A 24070-nucleotide genomic window follows, 5' to 3' on the forward strand; every position below is an offset into this window, starting at 1 on the left:
GAATGTTCCCACATACTTTCAAATCCAAGCCCAGGAGAATTTTAGTAGAGGAGACAGAAAATAAATCATCACAGCGTAGAACACACAATCAGCACTGCAGCCTTTGAGGCAGTATCACAGAACTGGAGGCTAAACTCTCACCCTGGCCTTATTCTTTCGAAGCTGGGTCTAAAGTCAAGAGCTTTCTCCAGTACCTGTCCTTCTGGGGAACTGCTGCAAGCCAGATGAACACACCAGTGCTAAGAAACAACTGAAAGGAAAGCTACTGTCTTCTCTTCCAAACTCCTGCACCCTGCAGCTAATGCCTCACAAAGAGCTGGCTGGGAAGAAAAAAAATATTTTATTATTGACTTTAAAAGATGGAGTCTGCTTTTATTAGAGACTTGCTCCAGGGTGCACATCATGTGGTGATAACTGCTTTTGTCTTCTGCTCCAAGTAACAAACAATATTATTCTTCAGGAAAAAACCTCCCAACATTATACCAAACCAAGACTTCCCTGCACACCCAGCACCTACCACAGGATGGAATATTGTCTGTAATTGCCTTCCTTGCAGAACCAAAGGCTTAACTCAACTGCACACCAACACGAGCCAGGCAAGCACAGCAATGGCCACGCAAGACCTGGACAAACCATTATTGCTGCTGAACAGTGAAAATCACTCTGCAAAGAAATGAGACAGCCTCAGGCAGTCTTTGTAAAATCAAGGTGCAAACTTCATTTGGTCAAGGCCACACAATGAAATATTTCTTTGGCTTTGCAGACAGGACTAAAGAACAAACTCACACAATAATGTATTGCTCACAGAAACCTATAGAAAAAATATTAGGATGTACTTTCAAAAACTGATGCCAAATTGAGGCTGCTGCACATACACACTCTGCTTCTCACCATCAGCAACCTTTGGTGCAGTAAATATTTTGATGGCTGTACACAAATTACTTATGACAAGGCAGTTTTGGGGACTGCAGTGTTAAAGAAATCTGAAGGAAGAGGATGGAAACACCCCATGGAACTAAACATGCAAAAACCAACATACAGTAATATTCATATTTCTTTGAAGTGACATTCCTTACTGCACACCTGTAGGAAAGTGATTTAAGTAGAAAGGTACCTATTCCCTTACCTGGTAACCTTCAGTCTTCTTTTGGCACCATTTCAACAAAGCATTCCTCTTGGAACCCCCATACTCCCGAGCCAGGGCTGCCAAAGGGTCCTTCCTCTCCACACTAAACGAGGGAAGAAGGGAGAAAACAATAAATACATTTGAAATCTCTTAATTTTTACCAGTGAGTAAATAATATCTGTATGACAAAGCAGAATGGCAGCACAGAACATGAACATAAACCAGACTGAATTAGCTTTTGGAGCTTGCATTTAGTATTTTCCTTTACACAAGGCAAATTCAGGTGATGTCACTGCACACAAAGAGCTGAAAAAACAGAACCTGTGGATATCCAGTGGTGTGTGTTAACCAAACATTTCTGCTCTTATTTTCATCAGCTTTACTTATACAATTTTCAAGTAATCTCTTTATTTTATATATTGAAAACTAGGATTTAGGGTGTAAAATTGAAAGAAACTGCCTAAAGAATCTGTAACAGCAAGGTCACACCCAACAGAGCTGCTGCAGAACAAGTTCTTGAAGAAAATGAAAAATGTGAAAGCTGAGGACAGTTGAAGGCCAACAATCAAAACACTCACAATTGTCTCCACTCTACAGCTTCTACTGGTGGAAATAATGGTGGAGATCACGAGGAAAATGTATGTTTTTTCTCAGGAGAGACGAAAATTATGTGTCCAATTTCCTCCAGCCCTCAGAGCCTTTGGATTTTAGCTCACCACAACATGAAAAATGACAGTAAGATAATGAGGGCTGACCACATGTACACGATGGAATTCCTGTGTACAACTCAGTAGCTCCTGAAAGCTTGCTATCCTCATCTCCTCATTTCTCATCTTACAGATAACTGTGATCATTACAATCCGAATTTTGCTATCTGGATCTGACAGAACCTGGTAATTCCCAAAAACCAGCCAGCAGAGTCTGCTCTGGAGACAGGATCCTCCAGATTAAAATATTTATCTTGGTGACAAGGTAATGCTGTTGGTCTTTGCTGTTTCTCCCAGGAAACTGGGCTGGTACCTGAGTTTGCTTTGGGGTTTCAAGCAGCTGGGGGTAGAGGAAAGCATCCTGCTGCTGAAGGCCATCGGGGGTTTGCTCAGGGATTCCAGGGAGGGGCTTTTGCGGAGGTAATGGTCTGGTTTCAGCTCTTCATTTCTCCCCTTCAGAAGGTCTGTGGGAATTAAAAAAAAAAGCTGTCAGTTTGCAGCCTGAGGAATTTGATTAATCACTGTGCTGCCACCCCAGCACACAATATGTAGTCTGTTGTTTTGATTCTAAACAAATGTACTCATTTGTTCATTAAACACACATGGGGCTAGGAAACCTTGAGCAGATTAGAGGTGACCACAACAAGGAATGGCTTTGATGACTTCAACAGTACAGGCTGCCTGGTTTCCTGTGATTGATACTCCTGCTGGGGGGTAGGGGCCTCAGGTGAATGAAGGGAAATACCAAAATCTACAGTCCTCAAGGTTCAAAAGCTGAGCACCAGATATCTTCACCAGATGACTGAACAGCCCTAGCACAATGATTTCTTTTCTGCCATTAGCAGACTTGTAACAAGAAAGCCTCTTGTCTCCTGAATACAACCCAGGGAAAGGCACTTATTCCACATGGTGTCTGGCATCCACTCTGACAAAACTTTGGGAAGGCTCAATATATTCCCAGCAGATGCATCTGTATTTTTCTTACACACATTATGTATATTTACAGAAAGTATTTATGATATATATTGTAATACAGTCAAAAGGAAATCATTGCCCATCAATACATGAGGTGATGTAAGAAGCCAGGACTGTACATCATGTTGTCAGAATTAACTGAATATGGGACACCACTTCTTCTTCTCTTTTTCAGTCACCTCCCTATAATAATTATCAATTAATGCCATATCACCAAGGTGTGAATTCCCTCTTAGCTTCAGCTCCCTTTGACTTCTGGGTGCTAGAAATTCCAGATGGAGCCAGTAAACCTCTGACTCTCAAAGATCACAGCCAAAGACCAGCTCTGGGTGAAGTAATCCATGCTCCTCTCCAACTATGTAACATTTGGGTCATATTAGGGACATCACAGAACCCTGCTGTGACACTGGTCAGATGGAATCAGCCAGAAGATTTTTATTATGGAGACTACTTCACTCTGAATTTCCTTGGGGATAATTTTTGATTCAGTGTTGTTTGCATAGGGCTTGGATCAACTGCCTTCTATGATTATTTAGATTGGAACCAGAGCTATTATAGCTTTACAGTGAGTAAGCCTTTGCTATGGATTATTGGAACTAAATTAAATCCAGGTAGAAAGAGAAGCTGTAAATACAGGAACTTGTTAGATAAGCAACCATAAATTTTTACCATACAATGGCTTATAAAATATATGTTGATTTTAACAGATTTTCACAGAACAACTGTCTATGGGTAATAACAGAAATTATCCATGGCCCAGAGTGGGATATTTATTGTCAAGGACTGGCATTATATTACACAGCTGATAAATTATTTCACTCTACAGTAAACTGGTAGAGATTAAAAAGGTCTTATGTTGTGTTTGGGATCTATACACTCATGCAAGACTTCCTGGAAACCAACTGATACAAGTAAATAAACCCTGTCCATTCCCCTAGACAGAAGCAGACACTTCTGCTTGCTTAGCATTTGCTCCTGCAGGAGAAGCCAGTAACACATACGAGATGTTACTTGTTTATGCTGCCATCTACCCTATAATCTGTTTTGCTGTTCTCCATCTCTGAGTGATGGAAGTGGAGCCTTGGCAGAACATCTGAAGAGTCTAAAAATGAAGCCAGGTTCTAATTTCTCCCCTGTATTAGCAAACAATTGCAGAAAATCCAGGCTACCAATCAAGAAGTTGTGACTGATTTTTTTTTTTGTCCATCCCTGCAGTTTCACGACAGGAATATAATATTTCATCTGTCCTTAAAAGTTCAAGAACCTGTTGTTGCTAGCTTTGATTCCAATGCAACAACTACATTCAGGACCAGATAATCAAAATAAAGGGCCCTGGAGAAAATGGGAAACAAACACTGGTAGAAAAGAATATTAAATGACAAGAGAACAAAAGCAAAGTGTGAAATGAAAACAAACTCATCTCTTGAGAACTCTTAAAACAAATTATTTCCAGCCCAAATATGACTGCTCCTAAAAGACTCACATCGGTATCTGAAATGTTTGATGTATTTCAAATGAAGCTCAATTTAAAAACAAATAAACCCTCAGAAGACAGTGCTTTGGGCTTGTTCCAGAGACATACATGTTGAACAAAATCCAACCCTCTCCAGTTCCACAGTGTGGATTAGAGAGGTGCCGTGGATACTTTGGAAGAAAGAAGGCGAGTTTGTGTTGGCAAACCACAATAAATCAGCTATTTTTTAGTTATGATCAAGATGGGAACAGAAGCACAACAAAATTAATAAGGTCTGTAAAACAAAGACACTTTCCAGGTTTCCTTTGACCATGTAAGAAGAGGAAAAATGGCTCAGGCAGAGGCCAACAGTTAATAATAAGTTTAATTAACAAAAAGAGGCAGTATCTGTATATTTATCACAACTTACCTGCCAGAGGGAGGTCTGACAGATCTGCGTGTCTGGCAATGCCCTTGCTGGCTGGCTTGGCATTGTTATAGACAGAATGTCTCTGTGAAACAAAGGTATAAAAGGTAATTAAAGAAGTACTGGCCATCATGCTGAAATAGGTGAGCAGAAAGAAGTTTCTGCTATCTCAAGATCACAAAGCACGTGGAGAGACATGAAAACCTTTCAGCAGGGTATCAGCTAGACCTAGAGCTGGGTAAATAATCGTGAAAAGTAAAAGGACAAAGGGACAATATTTTACCTGGTACTACATTTGCTCCTGAACCATTTCACACTTCTATTTGTATGATTTTTTCTCTTGTCAAACACAATTTAGTGTCACAAACCAAAAGTAAGGATGCCTGTGCTCAACCCTGACTCTGTTCCCTACACCTTGAGTTGTATGTCAGGAGGATTCTTGTCTCTGCGGCCCCAGCACCAGTTTTCACATTAATGTCCCATCACCAGGCATTAATACAAAGTTCCCAGATCTTACTGGATAATTGGGAACACACATCTTGGAACTTCAATCCCATGTCTCCCAACTCACATGCCAGCTCCTTTCTTCACTGTGACATTTCTCAAATCTCACTCCCAATAACTGAAACCTCTTTTCTGGTCCATGGTGATAAAAGGTCAGAACTGTATTCCACAGAGTTCACATCCATCCACTGAGACCTCTAAGCTGAAGTCAGGACAAACTCACTTTGATCCTCTTTGTTAGGACCACAGCATTTGATGTTCCACAGCAAACAAACAGATGAGTTTCCCCTTCCCCCTGTCAGCAGATGCTGGAGACAGCACTGTGTCCACCTCTTTTGATTCGACAAGGACAGAAAGAGCTCCTTGTACCTGCATTGGGGAAACAGCAGCTGCTGGGGCTGTCCTCACTGGAATTCCACTGAGAGGGCTCCTGGGCACCTTGTGAACAGGGATATTTTGTCCACTGCTACCTGCAAGGAAATAACATGGAAACATCTGGATTTCAGACCAAACTCTTGTCAGAACAGGGAACCACTGTGTAGTGATACTCCACAGGTATTTATGCACCAAGCACTGACAGAAAACACCCATTCAGAAGCAACAAGCAGAGCCTGCTCGCTGCTAGAAAACTTTTTATGACAAACTACAATGTTCAAATACCTGAGCATCCCAAGTCAAATGACTTTATCAGTGACTTCACAGTGGCTGCAGATTCTGGGGGCGTGGGGGATGCTCTGCTGAGGCAGACCCCTTGCCAGCGGTTGGCTGTGTCTGACTCCAGAGAATCCACCTCTTCAGCTGCCAGCCTGCAAAGCACAAACCACAGCAAAGTCAGGGCCAACAGGAAGTGCAAGCAGAGATTAAATGTCTTCACAGGTAGCGAGGCAAATCCAACAATGTGCAGGTTTTTCTGCAATGCCCAAAACAGGGACCACTCACTCTTAGAATATTCAGGTTCTTTTCTTGCAGTGCCTGGCAAACACTAAATCACCAAGTCTAACAAACTTTTCTGCACTGTTAAACATTTCATCCCCATTCCCAATCCTCACACAGGAAGGAGGATTTTCATAGGGAAAAAAAAGCAAAGCAGTTTACTGATGATTACTCAAAAGTCTCATCAATCACCTGAAGATGGGCTTTCCATACAGCACAGGTGCCAAGAGGCTACTGTGGCTCTCAGTTTATAATGAAGAAAGCAGCCAAAAAGCAAATACACTTCAGAGTAAAAACTCAACACTTACACCTTATCAACAGAGACATCTGCTGAATAAATGAACCCTCAATCACAATCCATAAGGCCTTACAAGGGAATTAAACTGTTATGTGCTTCACCATAGCAGACACAAGAATGCCAAAATCCAATGGCTGGAAGGAAGATAGACAAACCAAACAGAAAGGGTTTCATATTTTAACAGGACAGATAATTAAGTTACTCCTTTGAAAAGAAATTCTGAAGTCAAGGTCAGGTGCTGGACTTACAGGAAAGCCCAGAGCTGTGTTAAACATCAATACAATCATACAGTTATGTACATACTGTTACTTCTGGTCAAGTATTTAATATTTTTTAGACACTTACCTGTATTTCTCAGGTAGATTTGGAGTGCAACTACCTAGCTTTACTTTAGGAAAGCTGCAAGCAAATAAACTCTAGTCATGTAAAAAGAGATTATTTGTACCTCTCCCACCTGCTCAGAACCTGCACAGGAGCTGCTGATATTTACAATGTCTGATACACACCAAGAGTTACATGAACACAAAAACAGAAATTATTTCATAAGGTGGCTGAAGGACTCCATCCAGAAAGTGCCTATGGGGTTGAACAACTTCTGTGAGCTAAAAATAGAAGTCAGAGCCTTTTCCTTTCCCTTCAGCCATTAGAAAATGAAAGAGGCTAAAGGGTGTCAGTGAGTAAGAGAATAAGAGTGACTCAAGTTTCTATTTCTGGCAGAGCTTAAGGAGGTGCTTTCTTTAAGCAGACTTTTGCTATTTCTTTGCTAATTCATGGAAGCTCCATGTGTGCCAGGGGAGCCAGAGGCAGATGGCTGGAGAAAAAGCCATTTCTGTTCCGTTCTTATTTAATCCAATAAGGACGAAAGGCAGATTGGATAAGATTCACTGAGCTCTGAGCAAGCCAGTGTTTTGCTAGCTTTAAGTTCCAGCCTTGACTTTTCGTTCTATGGTTCATAAACAACAAAGGATTAGGTGACAGCATCTGCACCTGAGTTACACAAACCACAAAAGCTAAAGGAGTCCTGCTTCTAGCAAAGTACAGAGGAAGGATAAATTTCTACCTCAAGATCCCAAACCACCCAGTGCAAACTATTACACTTTCAGTCTAGCCTTTGACTGCAAAAGGATGCAAACATGTTAAACAGAGTAACTAGACCAGTCCCTGTGCCACAGAAGAGTCCACTGAGAATCAGGTGCCATTATTCTGTCTTTATGGAGATTCAAGTGCTGGAGCTACAACCAGTTTCAATTTTTTTTAGGATGCTTCCTGTAATCTTCCATCTGTATGTTTGTAATAGGCAGCCTGAAACAACCTCCTTGATTAAAGACAATCCCAACAGAAAACCGAGGCCTCCCATGCTGCAAACCTTGGCATAAAAGGGAAGAATAATAGTCCAGAGAGCCACCTGCTTCAACTAAAACAACGTGTGCCAGCCAACAAGCAATGGAGAGATGAAACTGGTGAGCACTTTCCAACCTTAAAAAGAACAATCTGTATGATAGAGGGATGCACATGTGTGTACAGAGATGGGCTTCTTAACAGAGAAGCAGAAGAGCAAGAGCTTAACTTGCAGTAGCTAATTCAGGAGGAAAGTACAGAGCACAAATTAGAAAGATTAATGACAAGCCATAACTCCAAACCCAAAATGACTCCTCCTTATGCACAGAATTTCTTCAGCTCAGCACAGCTTAGGCCATCCAAGAGACTACACAAGCTCTGCTACAAAAATGAGGGATTTGAACAAAATGTCACCAACTGCTGTATGCTTTCCTGGAAACAAGAATGAATGGTTCACACAGATAAATGCTGCACGTGCAGCTGGGCTGAAGTGGAGCAGCTCCAGGAGGAAGCAGAGCACTGGAGCCACAAAGGAATTAAATTGTGCAGTCCCTTTCACAGAACCACCGAGTTTCATTCATGCACTGGTGAGAGAAGTAGATGCAGTGAGCTTTTCTCTAAGAGCAAGAGTGAGTCTCCTTGTTTTCTAGGTTTGAAATATGTGGACAACTGACTGACAACAGGGTGCAAGTCTTCCTGTGCCTAATGTTTAGATTTTTGGCAAACTCAGCCTTCTCATGCTTGTAACATTTCTAAACTGCTCTGATGACTGTTACAGGAGGCCTAAGGCCACAGGACCACATTTTCAGAAATAATGACTCCCCAGTCTCGTTTCTCCCAGTTCCTGTCATTGTGACTCCTCCTGAACTCCAAGGCACACAAAGTAGAAACACACAGCTACAAATGCACAGAACAGAAGAGAGGCCAAGGGCAGGCAGCAGACAATTCCAAACACTTAAACATTTATTTGGCACTTCAATGTATATTTCTTAAACATAAAAAACAACATTCAGCAGCTGTCAGCACAGCAAAGAAAGGCAACACAAGTGTGCATATAGGCAAACACTCCAGTAGCACGGCACAAAGGTGGGGGCCATGCCAAAGCCAGGACATCCTGTGGAATTCTCCACTAGCTCAGCCTGCTCCCACACCAGGCCCTTGCTAGGTCTTCACATCCCGAAGAAAAGCACAGAAATCCCACAGCCAAAACACAGAATTCCAGTCCTGGACCAGATGGTGGGAACCTCCTGATAGAGATGGTGATCTCTGAGTTTTTCCTCAGCATCCATGGAAAGCTCTCTCCAGGCGTCTCCGGCTGCAGAGCTGAACTTCAAGTTCTCCCTGATCATCATATACTTCACCTGAGTTAAAGGCATGAGAACGACTCCTTTCTGAGAGGGGGTTTACTAAGGGCTTGATATGTTCGTTTCTTTTCCTTCTGTTCTCTCCATCTGCAGTTCTTACAGGAGGAGAAACCTCGCAGGGAACTTTCTCCGGGAAGGTCACAGCAGGACACGCTCCGTGGTTGTCCCTTCCCAACACCACCGGGTCGGCCGTGCCACCCAGTGGCGAGCGCCTCGTCAGTGCAGGAGTGAAAATCTGAAACCAGCAGGGCAGCTGAGAATGAGGCAGGAAATCCGTGTTTCTACTCAGTTTTGCTGGTGGATTTCAGTGACCTATCACCAAGTTCGTGTGTCTGTACAAACCATCTGTTCTCTTACACGTATTTAGACACACAGAGATAGATCATAAAATATAATACTGTATGGAGAATTCATGTATATGCCATTAAATTTTACAAATCAGACATACACACTCAGTTTTGTTCTTATTTAAGCTTAAAGTAGCATGTTTGAATGGTTGTTTTGAGGAAAATAGCCCCATTCCTCAAAAAAAAAAAAAAAAGCTCTCAGTTATTTCAGATCCCCAAATCTGTGATTACTTCTTATGGCTTAGCTGGCTTTAGAATAATTCAGAACTTCTTCTGCCTCCTGGTGTCTTCTGAAGAGAAAAGCCTTCTGAAACAAAGAGAGAAGCTCTTGCCCATGGGGAAGAGGTGGACCTGAGCATTCACACTTTGCAATACACTTGAATTTTGCAGGATAATAAAAAAACCCGAGATGCTTTCTTGAATTGAAACTTCCCTTTTTCAGCTGGGAGTTGAAGGCAAGTCCTGCAGTGTCTCACAGGCCTGGCTGTGCCTCCTTTCAGGGCTGTGTTAGCTGGCAGAGATCAGGCACCTGTGGAGAGACAGACAGCAGTCGGGGAGGTTATGAAAAGCCACACAATGCCCACCCTGAGGTACAGCTCTCTTTTTTACATCATCCCATCATCTCTAAATTAAGGGAAAAATGCCAGTGGTGTGGCTAGAACAGTTAAAGGAGTGCCGTAACACTCCACTAATTTGGTTTTGAGACGTGATGAGCAACAACAGTACAAAATACAAAATTTAAAAAAAAAAAAAAAAAATCTATGTTGCTCAGATCGGAAGAAATTAATTATTTAAAGCCAGAGAATCAATGTAGGGGACAGGGATGGTAGTATTCCTGCTTTCCTCTCCTCTGGTCATTTCAGACTATTCATTCCAAAGGAGTACATAAACCCATCCAGGCAGCTGAGTTGCTCTACCTCAGCCAGAGTTTCAGGGTCCTTGCACTAAAGGGGATGGAATAACCTCACCCAGTGTAAAAAAAAAACCCACCAAAAACTCCCTAACAAACCCAAACCCCCACACCAAACAACTCTGAGGAGCAAACTGAGCCAACAAACCCTGCTTTGAGGGCCCTGCTCTGCCATCTTCCTTTGCTTGCTGTGAGAGCAGGGTGAACTATGAAACCTCTGTGCGACAGAACAGCTGCAAACACAGGCACAAATGAGCAGCACATCAGCACATACAGACTGACAGCGGGGTTGAATACACAGAGTACAAGCTCATTTCCAGGAGAAAAGCATGTGACACTGCCATGCCGTGGCATTTGAGACTTTAGGAGGAAGAACAGAAGCAAATTAGTGGAATGCATCACAGTGTTCAGTTTAGGCTTCCGTTTGAAGAGCTGGTTAATTTTTTTATTATTCTAAGAAGTCGCTCATTTAATTACAGGTTTAATTTCTCTGAGTACTACTCCTGGCCCAACTGTCTTCCCTCCATGTTCTTGGTCCAAGGCACATAATGTTTTAGTGCCAAAATAATTTTGAAAATTTGAAGCCAAAGAGTCAAAGCAAGACCTTGAAACTTTTACTCAGGATCTTATCCTGTCTGGTCTTGAAAACCTCCAAGGATGGAGACTATTTAACTTCAACTTCCACTACCTGTGAGGATACAGTTGGACTGTAAGCTTCTGCATTTTACTGCAGAGAAATAACATTAATTAGGATGTAAAATACCATAGAAGACTGCCTGAAGCATGGGTTAATCAATTTGTAGCTTCAACCAGTCCTAACTTGGGACAAGTTAACTCCTTTTTCCCTTACTCCATTTGGTTGATGCTTGTCCAACCTCCTCCCCAACATTCTTAGTCATAGAACTAGACATTTAATCCGTGTTAAAGATGCCTTTGGGAGGCTCTTACCTTCATTCAGTTGAACTCTGATGACCTCATCAGGATTTTTTCTGCAAGTTCTTTGGCTGTTCCTAAACCAAAAATGACTTTTTGTCTGATTAGAAGAACGTAACGGTGAAATCAAACTTGGATGAAGGAACTCAGGCAGCCACAGGCAAACATTAAAATGGCAGGATGTCGCAGGAGATAAATTGGCTTCAAGATGAATTTATGAGGTGGAGCCTAATGACCCTCAAGAGATGGCTGAGATTTTGCCAAAAACCTTTGAGTAGCAAGCTCTTTGGAAGGTACATTTTCCAATAAGAGCTTAAAAATCAGACAGGAAGCTTTCACTAGGGACTGTCAGACATTCAGCTGAGCATGCAGCTGCTCAGCATTAGCGAACATGAGGAATACTTTATAGATTCTGCTAAGGTATCATGCTACAGACTGCTTCCACCAGTGCTGAGCACACATCAAAATCACCACAGGTACCAGAACCTACTGCTGATTCTGAGCAGTGGCAGTTGTGAAAGCCGACAAAGTGACAATGAGAATACCCCCAGCATTTCCTGGGTGAAAGAAGCTGAGGTGGTGGGGAAGACAGAGACCTCAGGAATGCAAAAATATCTGGGAGTGTAGAACTGCCTCTCAGCAGGAGCTTTGGCGACTTCAGGAATTTGTTTCATAGGTCAGCAGAGTTTTAGAATTCCAGTGTTTAGCTGCTGATCACTGGTTTGTTTAGACGGTGACTCCAACAAGCTTCATTATGTTCCCCATACCACTCAGTACAGACATTTTGCACACTCTGAGAGTCAAATTAATTATCCTGACAGATGCAAAATTTGGTTTCATTACCTGCCTTTGAAAGAGAATCAATATTGCCCACTGCAGACAGCATATCTGGCTCCATGACCAAGGCAATACTCAAAGCAAGCCACACAGAGAGTCAACGTGACAGAGACAGACAAATCCGTGTGTGTGTGTGACAGAGGGAGACACAAATGCCAAAACTGACTTCATTAAACACATATCTGAACACCTCGTCCTGGAACTACAGCTGTATGGATTCTGGGGTTCCAATTTAAAAAGGACTATTTGCAGCTCAGGCTTCTTATAGCAGAGAGCTGATAACGCTCCTTCTAGATGGAAGATAAATATTCCTGTTTGCAAATTAGCAGGTCATCTTCTATTCAAGTACTATCAAACATATCTTAAAAGCCAAAATAATACAGAGGGGAAACTATAAGAATATGATTCCCCACCCTCATATAGGAACCCTGCTTTCAACAAGAGAAATTTCATTAAGAACAAATTAGGAATGGAAACAGAGCCCAGAACTTAAATACTGTCTGGTAATCATTTTGTCTGAGTACATAGTCTGTAATAGCTTTTCTGTGCGTCCACTTGGGACTCTTCTAAGGAAACTACAGCCTAAAAACATTCCTTTATTTTCTCAAGTTTTTCTGTTTGTTCAATCCAGGAATTCTGATCCATGCACCTCCACAAAAAAGCTCTCCCATGTTTTTAGTCCCATCTACTGTACAGCTGCTGTGGAAACTCCTCAATGGAAAACAGTGAGCAAATAAGTGCAATGTAGAGCCAGACTGCTACTTCACCTGAAAGAAATGACAGGATTTACGCTTTTCCTGTGGCCATTCTGCCAATGGCCATGGATTTACCAGGAGAGAGATTAAATGGCAAAATCCAAGGGAGCAAAATTAATTTGACATGCATTTCTGATGAAAAGATGACTGCTTGTGTTACTTTGGCTTTCTTCGTTGACTCTCCTCAGGTTAGAAGTTCTCTTCTGGATGTCCCATGGAATATCTGTACCCAACCAACCTTTCCACAGATGGTTTAATACAGCTGCACAGAGTTATGAAGGCATCACCATATTGAGAGCAAAGCTATCAGAGGATATTGGCAATTGTTACTACTTAATATTTGCTGATTAAAACCTTCATGGCTTAGTTGACAGAACTAGATTGCCAAAAAGAAAAAGAACAGAAACCTCTCAGAATAAGAGACAACAAAATCTGCCAGAAGAGTTACAAACAGACAAGATGCACATCCAAGGCAGTGAACAGTTACTGACAAAGCACTGTTTGCATGCGTGTTAGCAGGCACACAGATCGACTCCTGGCCTTGGTAAATGATAAACAACCAACCTGTTGCTGCCCTTCACTTCATCCAGCTCCTTCTGCAGTCTGGCACTCTTCTCTTCCTCCTCCTGCAGCTTCCTCTTCACCACACGGAGCTCCTGCTGAGCTTCACACTTAATGTCATTGGCCACAACCACTGCAGTCTGCAGGTCAGCCTGGAAACGCCTCCACTCCTCTGTGTCCTCCTGGAAGGGAGCAATTACAACCCCAAACAGCTGTAAAAATGCACCCACTTGAGCTGAGCACTTAGTTATTGGTCTCTATTGCAGAAATCACAAGCAACCAAGATTTCCCCACAATTTTAAGGTGGTGCTGGGGTCAAACTAAACACTTGCCTCTTTATAGTACCAAAAACACTGCCAAAGAAACTTATGCTAAGCTTTCCACTCCAGTACTGCCAAGAAGTCCAAAGTGAAGAGAATGAAGACTTAAGGGGTGCAGAAAGAATTTCCACATTTGTTCTAGGAAAACACAATGCCTCTCTCAAACCCAGTATTGCAATAAAAGATCAGCTTAGCTTTGTCTTGGACCTTAAACCTTACCTTCATCTGCTTAGTCAGAGCCTTCAGCTGCCTCTCTGTATCTTGCTTTTGTTCTTCCAGCTTCATTGCTTTACCTAGGAATGATAAAAAATGTGAAAAGATTATTAAACACATGAGGGCGACAGTGAAAGTGAAAATGGGAGGGCAGAGCAGCTGATTTGGTTTTGCTTCTGGTAATGCCACTAAAACAGACTAAACAGAAATTTAGCAAAGCCATTAATATAAACTAAACTGAATGATCAGGAATGGAACCAACAGCAGAACTCAAACATCTCCAAAATACATCCTGTTATTTTCAGGTATTAAACCAGACTGAAATTTAGAGAATCCCACGTGGATTCACTTACTCAGCACACACATCCCGAGGGATCACTGATGTGCAGAACAGCCACTGGTTCCACCAGGTGGCAGCTCCCCATCCACGGCAACCTCGGCTTCACTGCTCTTCCCAGTGCTTTGCCCTAAAAGCTCTTTAAAAAAAGAGCAATGATTCCAGTTTCTAGAACGGGCAATACTTCCTTCACTGAAGAATGAGGCTTGGAGACTGGCTCCGATATTCCATCTCTAGCACCATCTGTGTAAGTAGCACTTCTGTGCACGAACAGAAGGGAATATCCCAAACTGGAATATTTGTAAAGGGCAGGCCTCCTCCCTGTTGCAGCCATACTGAGCCCTCCAAGTAAGTTCACTAAAATCCCTTTTTCCAGCTCCACCTACTTTCTAGGTCACTGATGAGCTGGTTATTGTGGAGTTTTATAGCACGATGTTGTTCCACCTGGTCTTCCAACTCGAAAATGGTCTCTTTCAGGTTTTTGATATCTGCTTCATTCTCTGATGTTTTCTCCTGCAGCTTCTGGCTGGTTCTGCTCAGTTGCTCGGCCTGTCGGTCACACACCTCCTTCAGCTGACCATACTCGTTCTCAGCCTGGGAGGGAAGAAAGAAAGCTGCAAGTTTGTCCTTATTTCTTAGGAGAACTCACTCATTAGAGGTTTCACTGGGCACCTCATGGATTTAAGAGCTGAACCTGTGTTCTAAGCATTGTGTACACCCAGTTTCAATGCCAATGAGAGTCTCAGGAAGCAGAGATGAGCTATGAATGTCAGTTTTCTTTCCTGGCAATAAAGATAATACATGATGCTGCAAAGGAAATGAAATTTTCTATATGATGACCACAATTCCGAACCAATCTCTGCAGTTAATGAAGGGAGAAGAATTATATACCCAGAAAGCTCCACATCTATTTCTGATTCACATTATGAAAGTGATATCACTGCCTTAGGGCCAGGATGATGATCAGCTGATCCACATTAACATTTTGCTGCTTTTACCATGTGCATTTTCAATGGACTGTGAAAACACACACACCAGAGCCAGCTACTGCAGATAAGTGTATTTCTGGATATGGGACATCTGGAATTACTGAAGGGGGAATCTGCTGCACTTCAGTTTGTTGGCTCAGCCCACTGATCAATGCTTCCAGGTTTGGGGGAAGCTCTTCGAGTATGAACAAGTTATGGAAAAGATGCAGGCTGCCAACTCAGTGAGCAGCACTGGCACAGCCTCACCAAAGGGCAGCCTTACAGAAGCCTGTGGTCTTGTTTGGGTGTCACAAATAGCCAGTGATTCAAAACAGCTTAATTCAAGGGAAGGGAAGAGTAAAAAGACGGAAATATGTGGTTTCCAAACCAAGCAATAAAAAGTTTGGTTCAGAGTCAGCAGTTTTTCATTTATTCTTCATGAACTGCAGCTCCAGAAAGCACTTGGGAGCTTCTCCTACTAACTCCATTTGCTGTGGTCACCTCTTTTAGCTGAAAGGACATCTGGATTTTCTAAATCACTCAAACCATGGAGGTGCTTTTTGGCAATGCTCTCTTCCTCTGCAGCCAATTTTATCATTCTTCTCATGCTCCCTTCCCCATACAGGAAAGGCTGCACACTCTCACTCCTTCTGCAGCCCTGGGACATTATCACTGCTTGTGCTTTATTAACACTTGTTGCATGATGCCTCACACTGCAGTTCCTCTGAATATCCAGGATCACACAGAAAATAGGGACAGTAACTTGCTTAAGCTTGTTGGGAGCAAAGCTATGAACTCACAAACGAGGTAAATTGTTCTAAAACATTTTTTTTCCCATTACTTTACCTATCCCAAAACAGAGTATTTCTCTTTTTTGTAACAGTATTTGTTTTATGAGAATTATCTCATCTGAAGCTTGACTGTTCATCATTAGCCATGTTGCTGGCAACTATCAGCTTCTCTGAGCATTAACTCATGTCCTTGTGGTCTCAGGACCAATGACACCTATAATTCACTGCTAATTAATTCTGATTAATTATTCAGAATTTAATATTCACAGCTAACTATTCATGCCCTTCTCTCCATCTGATTAGCAAGTGATTTACACTATTTGTTCACGTAATATCAAAGTAATTTTTTATTGATCTGCTCTTTGCTCCAATTGATAGACACAACTCTATTGATTAAAAGAGTAATTTTCTACAGAAGGTATTGGGACAAAATAGTTATGAATTTATAAACACAGCTATGCTAATAGTTATTTCTGAGAAAATACGGATATAGCAGCAGAAACTGAGACAATATAACCACATAACCCCAGCTTCTATTCAAACCTAATCATACAACTTAAATCCTGAAACTTATAATCAATGGCTCAACAACAATGTAAAGACCAACCTACTTATGGAAGGACAGAAACAACCACTTTATTTTAGAGCTGTTACTGCTTTACCTTAGAGAGCAGCCCCTGAATGTGCTTCAGTTCACTGTTTGCCTTCAGCAGCTCTTGTTTCAGCTCAGTGCAAGAGGCTTCTAACTGCGCCTTTTCTGCATGGGCTACTTTGAGCATCTCCTGCACCTCAGAGTTGTCAGAGGTGCAGCCCATCACGTTGATTTCTGCAGCCTTTTGTTTCTCATTCTCCAGCTGAGTTTTGAGAGAGCCATTCTCGATTTTCAGACCTTCCAAGGCAATTTTACAGTCCTCCAGACTTTTTGTCACTGTGCTGTTGCTCTGCTGTTCCACTTCTAGAAGTTTAAGCAGCTTCTCATTTTCTTCTCTCAGGCTTTTAATCACCTGCTGGGCATCCTGATGCTCCCTTTCTAAGCTTCGCAGGCTGCTGGTTAACTGTTGCTGAATGTTGAGCAGTTTCTCTCTTTCAAATTGTGCTTTTTCAAGAACTTCTGCACATTTCTGCTCCAGCTCGAGGACCTTCCCCTCTTGAGCTTCATTCTTGGATCTCTCTTGGAGGAGAGTCATGAGCTTTTCATTTTCCTGGCTCAGATGCTCAGCTCTATCTCTGTGCTGACGGAAGGAAGTCTCCAGGAGAGCTTTCTCTTCCACCAGCTTCTCATTTTCTGTTGTCAGCTCCTGCACCATTTGCTGCTGATCCGACAGCTCCTGCAAAGTGGCCTGCAGTTCTTCTGCCGTGCTGTGGTGATTCTCCTCCATCTTTTGTATTCTTTCTGTAAGAGATGCAACAGAGAGGTCGCTGATGTTGTTTGGAGAGCTTCCTGCAGTGGAACACTTGGAGCCTTTGAAGTGGTTGCTGCTGGCAGATGTTGGCCTGGAAGGTACATCTGCTATGTGCTCAAAGTCGGATGCATCGGGGGACAGGGAGGCTTTGGTGACATCGCTGCTGGAAGAACCGGAATTGCGCAGGGCACCCCCGTTCACGTGCTGCCTGTGCTCCTCCACCTCACCCCTCGACACATTCTTGGATGGGCTTCCAAAACTGGACTCTTGGGTAGTTGGGGTTGGGAGGCTGCTGTCGCCCCCGCTGCTTGTGGTTGTGTCTGAGAGAGGAGAGTTCTCCAGATAAAGCAATTTCTCTTTCAAAGCACGGTTTTCTTCTCCCAGGCTAGCAAGCTCTTTTTGGAAAGTCCTGTTTTTTTCCTGAAGGGTCCTTATTAACGGATCTATGTCAGCAGGTGATACTGATTCTAAATTTTGGTTGGAAGCACCCATTCCTTCAGCATTCAGTGACCCTTTCTCTTTGCATTTCTTCAACTCACAACGAAGTTTGGTAATTTCTGAATCTTTCGTCTTTGCCTCTGCCAGGAGTTCTTTAACCTGAGATTCCAGAACAGCCTTGTCACCAGTTTCATTCTCTTGCTTGGACTTGCTGGTGGGGCGCACGTGTTTGGTAGGAGTTGGTGCACCAGAAGAGGTGGGGCTGGGCTGTGTTTTCCTGGTGTTGGCTTGACCACGCAGCACAGCTCTCTCCCTGGACACGGAGGAGGACAATTCCCGGGGTGCTGGGATCCCTGTGCGCTTCGCAGCCGAAACTGTTCCTTCAAAAACGAGGGATGAAGTGAATTTGAGTTAGTGCATGAAGAAAACTAGTCTCACAACAACAATGCTGGAGCCTAGAGCAGTCCTGGAAAAAAACACCTGAGTGTTTGAATAGGTTTAGTCATGACTGAGTGTGTGGATTCACGTTTCAAAGGCTTGTATTATTCTGCATTTCTTCCTTTCCCACCCCCTGCAAAGGAACACAGCCTGGTGAACTTTTTCCCAGTGTAATAATGTAATACGTAAATGCTGCAACACATGAACTACAACCCCCTATTAATTAAATTGATGTAAAGATATAAGGTTATTAATTATTTGAAAGTAAAAGTTCCTCACACTACTTTGTGAAATACTGGATCTAATTCTAATCATTTCTGGGGAAAAGTTCAGTAACTTAAGAAAAGACACTGTCTTTGAAAAAAATGTATTTTTATCACACACAAAACTATTTGCATTATTCTCTATTTAGGCAGACCATCACAAAAGGAGGACTGAAACATTTATGCTGAGCACAGATTCAGTGAAATATAAAACTCTTCTGGCACTTCCAACACTAAGACAATTGTGTTGCTGCAGCTTCTTGCAGAGATGGATGAGAGATTTTCCATGTTATAAATTCCCATCCTCTTATGGAAGGAGAGCAAAAGGAGCTTAGAGAGTTGATGCTGCTCTGTTTGGTCATTGGTTGGGTTTTTTCCCCACCAAACAACAATGCAAAGCATTATGTGATTACAAGGGAAATGAAGTTTATGAGTTGCTGATTTTCATCTTTCAAAGTTCTCTTGAAATACAGGACCCCAGGCACTGAAGAAACAATAAGAGACATCTGAACCATGGAAGCTGTAACAAGCTGGTTAAAGAGAAGAAGCTGGTTCAAAAGGAAGGTATGACATGCCACTGCAAGTGACAACACTGTGAATTTAAGAAAATCCTGCTTTCAGGACCTTATTCAAAAGGAAAAGCCCTGAAGTACAGGAATAAAGTGTGGGGATATGGCACAATGAGGAGATGTTGTCCAATGTAGCCACATAAACAGGATGCAAGAGCGAGTTATGCAAACAGAAAGGGCTTGTGAGCCAGTGTTTGCAATAAAAACAAGTTCCAGAAGGACTCTGGGGGGAAATCCTAGAATGAATTCCATCTCCCCACATTCGGGAGGCTCTTTGCCGACACACATGTGCAGCGCTCACGGAAAATCAAAGGGCATTAAGAGCAAAGGGGGAGCAGACCCCCCACCTTACACAGCAACCTCATCACCCTCCCACAGCCTTCTCCACGACGCAGGGCACGGAAGGGTTAACATTAACACCACCCCGTTTGCTCAGCATCTCTTTTGAAGAATGCACTGGGTTTATAAAGCCCACACAAACAGGAGCCCCTCCTCCTCCCCCCCAAACACACACTCTCTGCAGCAGCACAATAAACACCCCGAGACAAAGAGCAGCTGAAGAAAAGCCCCCTGAACCCAGCACAGCGCTGGCAGGAGAGCACAGAGAGCCTCTGTCACGGCAGGGGCACGGTGAGGCCAGAGACAAAGGCTCCAGTGTTTTTGGGAAGAGCTACAGGGACAGCCAGGCCCACGCAGCTTCATTCAGTCACCTACAGCTGGAGGGGACAGCACAGCTCCGGGATCTCCGGTGGAAAGCACCACGCGAGCGGAGATGGGAATTCTCCCGCTTGTCAGAGCCGGAGGCCCCAGCTCATGGATCATCCCCTTCCCAAGCCAGGATCTGGCACCCATAAAAGGTACTCAGAGTGAGCTCAGCACACAAGCAAAACTCCTGGTGCTCATGCAGCCAACGCTGTGAGATGAAGGACATGCAGAACACTGAAAGGACCACGATGTGATGTGACTTCCAGCAGAGAAATCCCAGCTCAGGCACAGGCAGGTGTCCAGGTGGGAGAGCACTTGAATGCATCTTGACCATGGAGTAGGATGAGTGTCCAGTGTACAGAAGCAGTTTTCACACAAGCTGTAACCCTACTACAGTTTTAAGATGTAAAATCCACATTAGAAATGGTCAGAGATGCTCTTCAATGGAGTCTAAGGGGTGATTTAAAGCCTTCTCTATGTCCTGGGCTTTTATTTGATCTGAGAGGCTTTTCTACCCTTCACACAAAATTTTATGACAAACGAAGTGCTCTAAAAACTTTTTTAATGCCCAAGCCAGTTCAATAACATGACTGTGAACTGGTCAGTACATGACTACGCAGTATTCTATATACAGTGGGTGGTATTCTGTACATTACAAGAAACAGTGAGGCAATCACACATTAGTACAAATTGCTTGGCACTAAGGAAGCCACCTTTTCCTAGGAGATATGCAGCACTTGTAGAGATGCCAGCGTGTTTCTAATCATCACCAGATGACAACTGCAACATGATCCTGAGCAATGGAAGGCATATACATAAGGATAACAATTAATGATATTTAACTGGGATTATCTGTACTCCACCAGTTTGCCAACCACTGCAGGCTTTGCGCTTACTCAATGTGCCTCGTGTTTTGCAAGACTCCATGCTCTGCTGACTTGCACTGTCATAAATCACAGAGCCTCTGCTATCCACCAATAACCATTAACCAACCTGGTTTTTTCATGATGTAGAAAGACTTACACATTTTCCTCACTCCACTCTCCACAAGCACCACACAGTACTAAAAAGCCACAAGGAGCCCAGAAAAAACCCCAGTTCTAAGTGCGTATGTTGATCACAAAACACCAAATCAAGCACAAACACTACTTTAAAGTCTATTTTATGGGCAACCCCCCTCTGAATGACCGTGGAATTGAGCAGTGTAGCAGTTGCCAATGACTGCCAACCCCACAGCCCGAGGCTCCATAGGCACGAACTCGGTGCAAGTCCCCCTGGTGACCTGATTAACTGGCCCCCAGTCTGGTGATGGGCTGTGGGAGACTCCAGACGGACTCGTGCCCCCCAGGCCGCTGAATCCAATACAGCCCTGATTTATGCTGCTGCTTTAGGTGGCTGGAATCATGCAGAACTTCACTGCTGCTTTTGAGCAGGGCAGAGAAAAACAACCAGCCCTGAATCTCAGTGGAGGTCACCTCATCACCATGTTCCTCACCTGGGTGCCCAGTAAGAGCTTCTCCATTTTCAGCTGTACTTTTCAGGTGTGAGGCATTAAACCATAACAATAGATAGAGCTTATAATTTTCCAAGTGCTTTAAAATTAACAGCTATTTAACTCAAATCCTCTGAAACACATAATTAAGTTTAGGTTGCGGGACAGGGAAGCAGAGAGAAATGAAACACCTCACCCAAGGGCACACTAAATCAGGATTAGGACCAGGGCTCATGCCCTGCTGTGCAGCTTTCCATGCATCACTTGCTGCCAGGGAGCACTCCTGACTTCCCACTGGCGTCAAAAGCCAAAGTACCACTTTAATGAGATAAAAGTTGACCCCTAGAGATGATCTTTCGACATTTTAATCCCATTTTCAACACAACTACGATGGTTCTCACAGAAGGATCAGGATTACTCTTCAGTTTTTACACATTATGATGTATTTTTGATCTGAGCTCTTAGCTGCTTCCATAGGGACATCCATAACCAGGAGAAAATGGACTGTGGAATAGAGGGAAACATTTCCCAATCCTCCAAGGTGAAACACACAGGATTCTTGACCAGAAGTAACATCCAGGCAGTAGAGCCAATGTACTTACAGTGATAGCAGGGTAAGGGGGAGTAGGAGGCAAACATTTTACCAGTCACAGGGGGACACGTGTGACACCTTGGAATGAAGATTCAATTAATTTGTCTGCCTTTACATTCCATGTGCTCTGAGATAGCACATATCACTGCAGTAAAGCACCAGCCTTGAATTTACATTTATTTTACTTGACCCTTAATTATACTAACAGTTCAAACACCTGCTTCCTCAGTCCCAGAGCAGAGGAAGAATCTCACTTGGGAAGTGACAACATTTGACTACATAAACATCTTTGAAAATGTTCTAATTTCTGCCTTGAATCTATTTTTTAGAACTGGAGTCAATACAAAATTATTTGCCTCTGGCCTTTGTCCCATTTGTATCCCACAACCTGCCCTTTTCTTAATCCTTCCCTCCATCAACATATTAATAACCCAAAGGTTAATGCCATGGTCTTCTGCTGTTCCACAGTGGAGTTAACAGGGAATGTTCCATTTAGTACCTTATTCCTCAATTTTAATCCTGTCATCTCTTAAGCAAACAACAATAAAAACACATTTTTTCCTTCAACATGATCAAAATTCCACGTCAGTAATTCATTGTTCCATAGTTTAAGCAGGTACTAAGCCTCCTGCATGCAGAGCCCATGTAGGTAATTTAAGCACTGATCACGGAGTCATCTCACAAAGCATTTCAGTCATGTAAGACTAAAGCATGGAGACAGATGCAGCCGTGGTGTGATGTTTTTAAACAATGGATACCTTATTTGAATTGCAAGGGCAGGACAACTAACAAGAAATAAAAGAAAGCTATTCATAGCACTCTGCAATGTTCATACATTTCAGAAAGGCAAACTGTTGCCTGCAGACAAGTTTGGCCTCTCATGAGGGATGTTACAGCTTTGTCATTCCAGCTCCTGCTCTTGTAACAGATCAGCAATTTCACTGTCCCGTGTCTGTCATCCCTAAATCCACCTCAGAAAAGACAGTGCAGCAAGAGATTGCAACAAGAAATTAAGGACTAACTCACAGCCTCCCTGGCAACAGAAGACTGGGGTAGCTCTGTCATTCTGGAATTCTCTTCTCACACGCCACGATGTTTTAATAAAATTTCCCATCTGAACAGAACTCCTGAGCCTCAGATAGAGAAGGGGTTCCTTGAGGAAAAGGTCAGTCTGAATCAAGTGGGCTGGAAGCACTTAGCACCATGGCTAAGTAAATGGAATATTAACAGCCCACGCTTGTACAGCAAATAAAAAGAATTATTTAACCACCCCACACACTTTTACTGTGCTCTAGCACTTGTGGTTTAGCTGAAATATGTCCTTCTTATCAATTCTGGTCTTCAGCTCATCCTCTGGCTGTGACTCCAGTAGATCCTGGACTCGGCATGAGAGCACTTCCTCAGGCTTTGCCAGGATGTGCTGAGAATCCAGAGCAGCACCAGGAACACACAGCGACAGCCCTGCAAGGCAGGCGGGTACCCTGTGCTCAGCTTTGCCTGGGAAAGGTCCTGTCACTGCTTTTAGTTTCTCAGTAAAACAAACCAGAGTCACAGGAGCATCTTAATTCCACCTGGTTTATGACACCTGGTCTAGGACACCAAAATACAGCTGTCTAGTGCCATTTCAGATGACCTATAGGTATATTTAAAATACTTTCACTGCACTGAAAGATTTGACGGCACCTGAGGGAGATCTGTCCCCTGCTCCAGAGGCAGACAGAGCAACTGGGATGTCTGAAGATACCTTAGGTGCCACCAGACATCGAACTGAACACTCAGACTTTCACAACAGATTTACAAACTGGTGTTAGAAGGCAGACAACAGCAGCTTTTTTTGTGCTATATTCAGAATTCCTCCAGTACCCAAGTACTCTTTAGCTGATTTCCAGCCACACAAGGAACCATTTAACACAATGGATTAATATGGGATTCATGACATCATCGATCTGAATGGAGTCACAGCCAAGTCACAAAAGCTGGCATTAGTCTGGAGTCACCACACTCTCTGTTGACTCCCTATGATAAAGCAGCACATGTTACAGGGAGCCTGGACGTGTTTTCTGACTTCTTTTG

General features: G+C 43.1%; 1 protein-coding gene across 6 annotated transcripts in view; it reads right to left on the bottom strand.

Moving 5' to 3' along the window:
* Positions 1-24070, bottom strand: part of SPECC1 (sperm antigen with calponin homology and coiled-coil domains 1) — an 87818-nt gene that overhangs the window by 18563 nt on the left and 45185 nt on the right. For 4 of the 6 annotated variants that reach the window (XM_048324532.1, XM_048324531.1, XM_048324530.1 and 1 more), the window contains 9 exons: positions 16760-18318; positions 14725-14932; positions 14008-14081; positions 13472-13650; positions 5853-5998; positions 5562-5662; positions 4692-4773; positions 2147-2297; positions 1127-1229 (listed from right to left, as the gene is read on the bottom strand). In XM_048324532.1, the coding sequence (XP_048180489.1) occupies positions 1127-1229; positions 2147-2297; positions 4692-4773; positions 5562-5662; positions 5853-5998; positions 13472-13650; positions 14008-14081; positions 14725-14932; positions 16760-18318 (2603 nt within the window). Of the gene's footprint in view, positions 1-1126; positions 1230-2146; positions 2298-4691; positions 4774-5561; positions 5663-5852; positions 5999-8701; positions 10002-11330; positions 11393-13471; positions 13651-14007; positions 14082-14724; positions 14933-16759; positions 18319-24070 lie in introns of those variants that run through there. The other 2 variants (XM_048324535.1, XM_048324536.1) reach the window with 2 other exon arrangements.

Source organism: Corvus hawaiiensis, chromosome 20, assembly GCF_020740725.1.
Source record: "Corvus hawaiiensis isolate bCorHaw1 chromosome 20, bCorHaw1.pri.cur, whole genome shotgun sequence".
In the NCBI taxonomy this organism is placed as follows: Eukaryota; Metazoa; Chordata; class Aves; order Passeriformes; family Corvidae; genus Corvus; species Corvus hawaiiensis.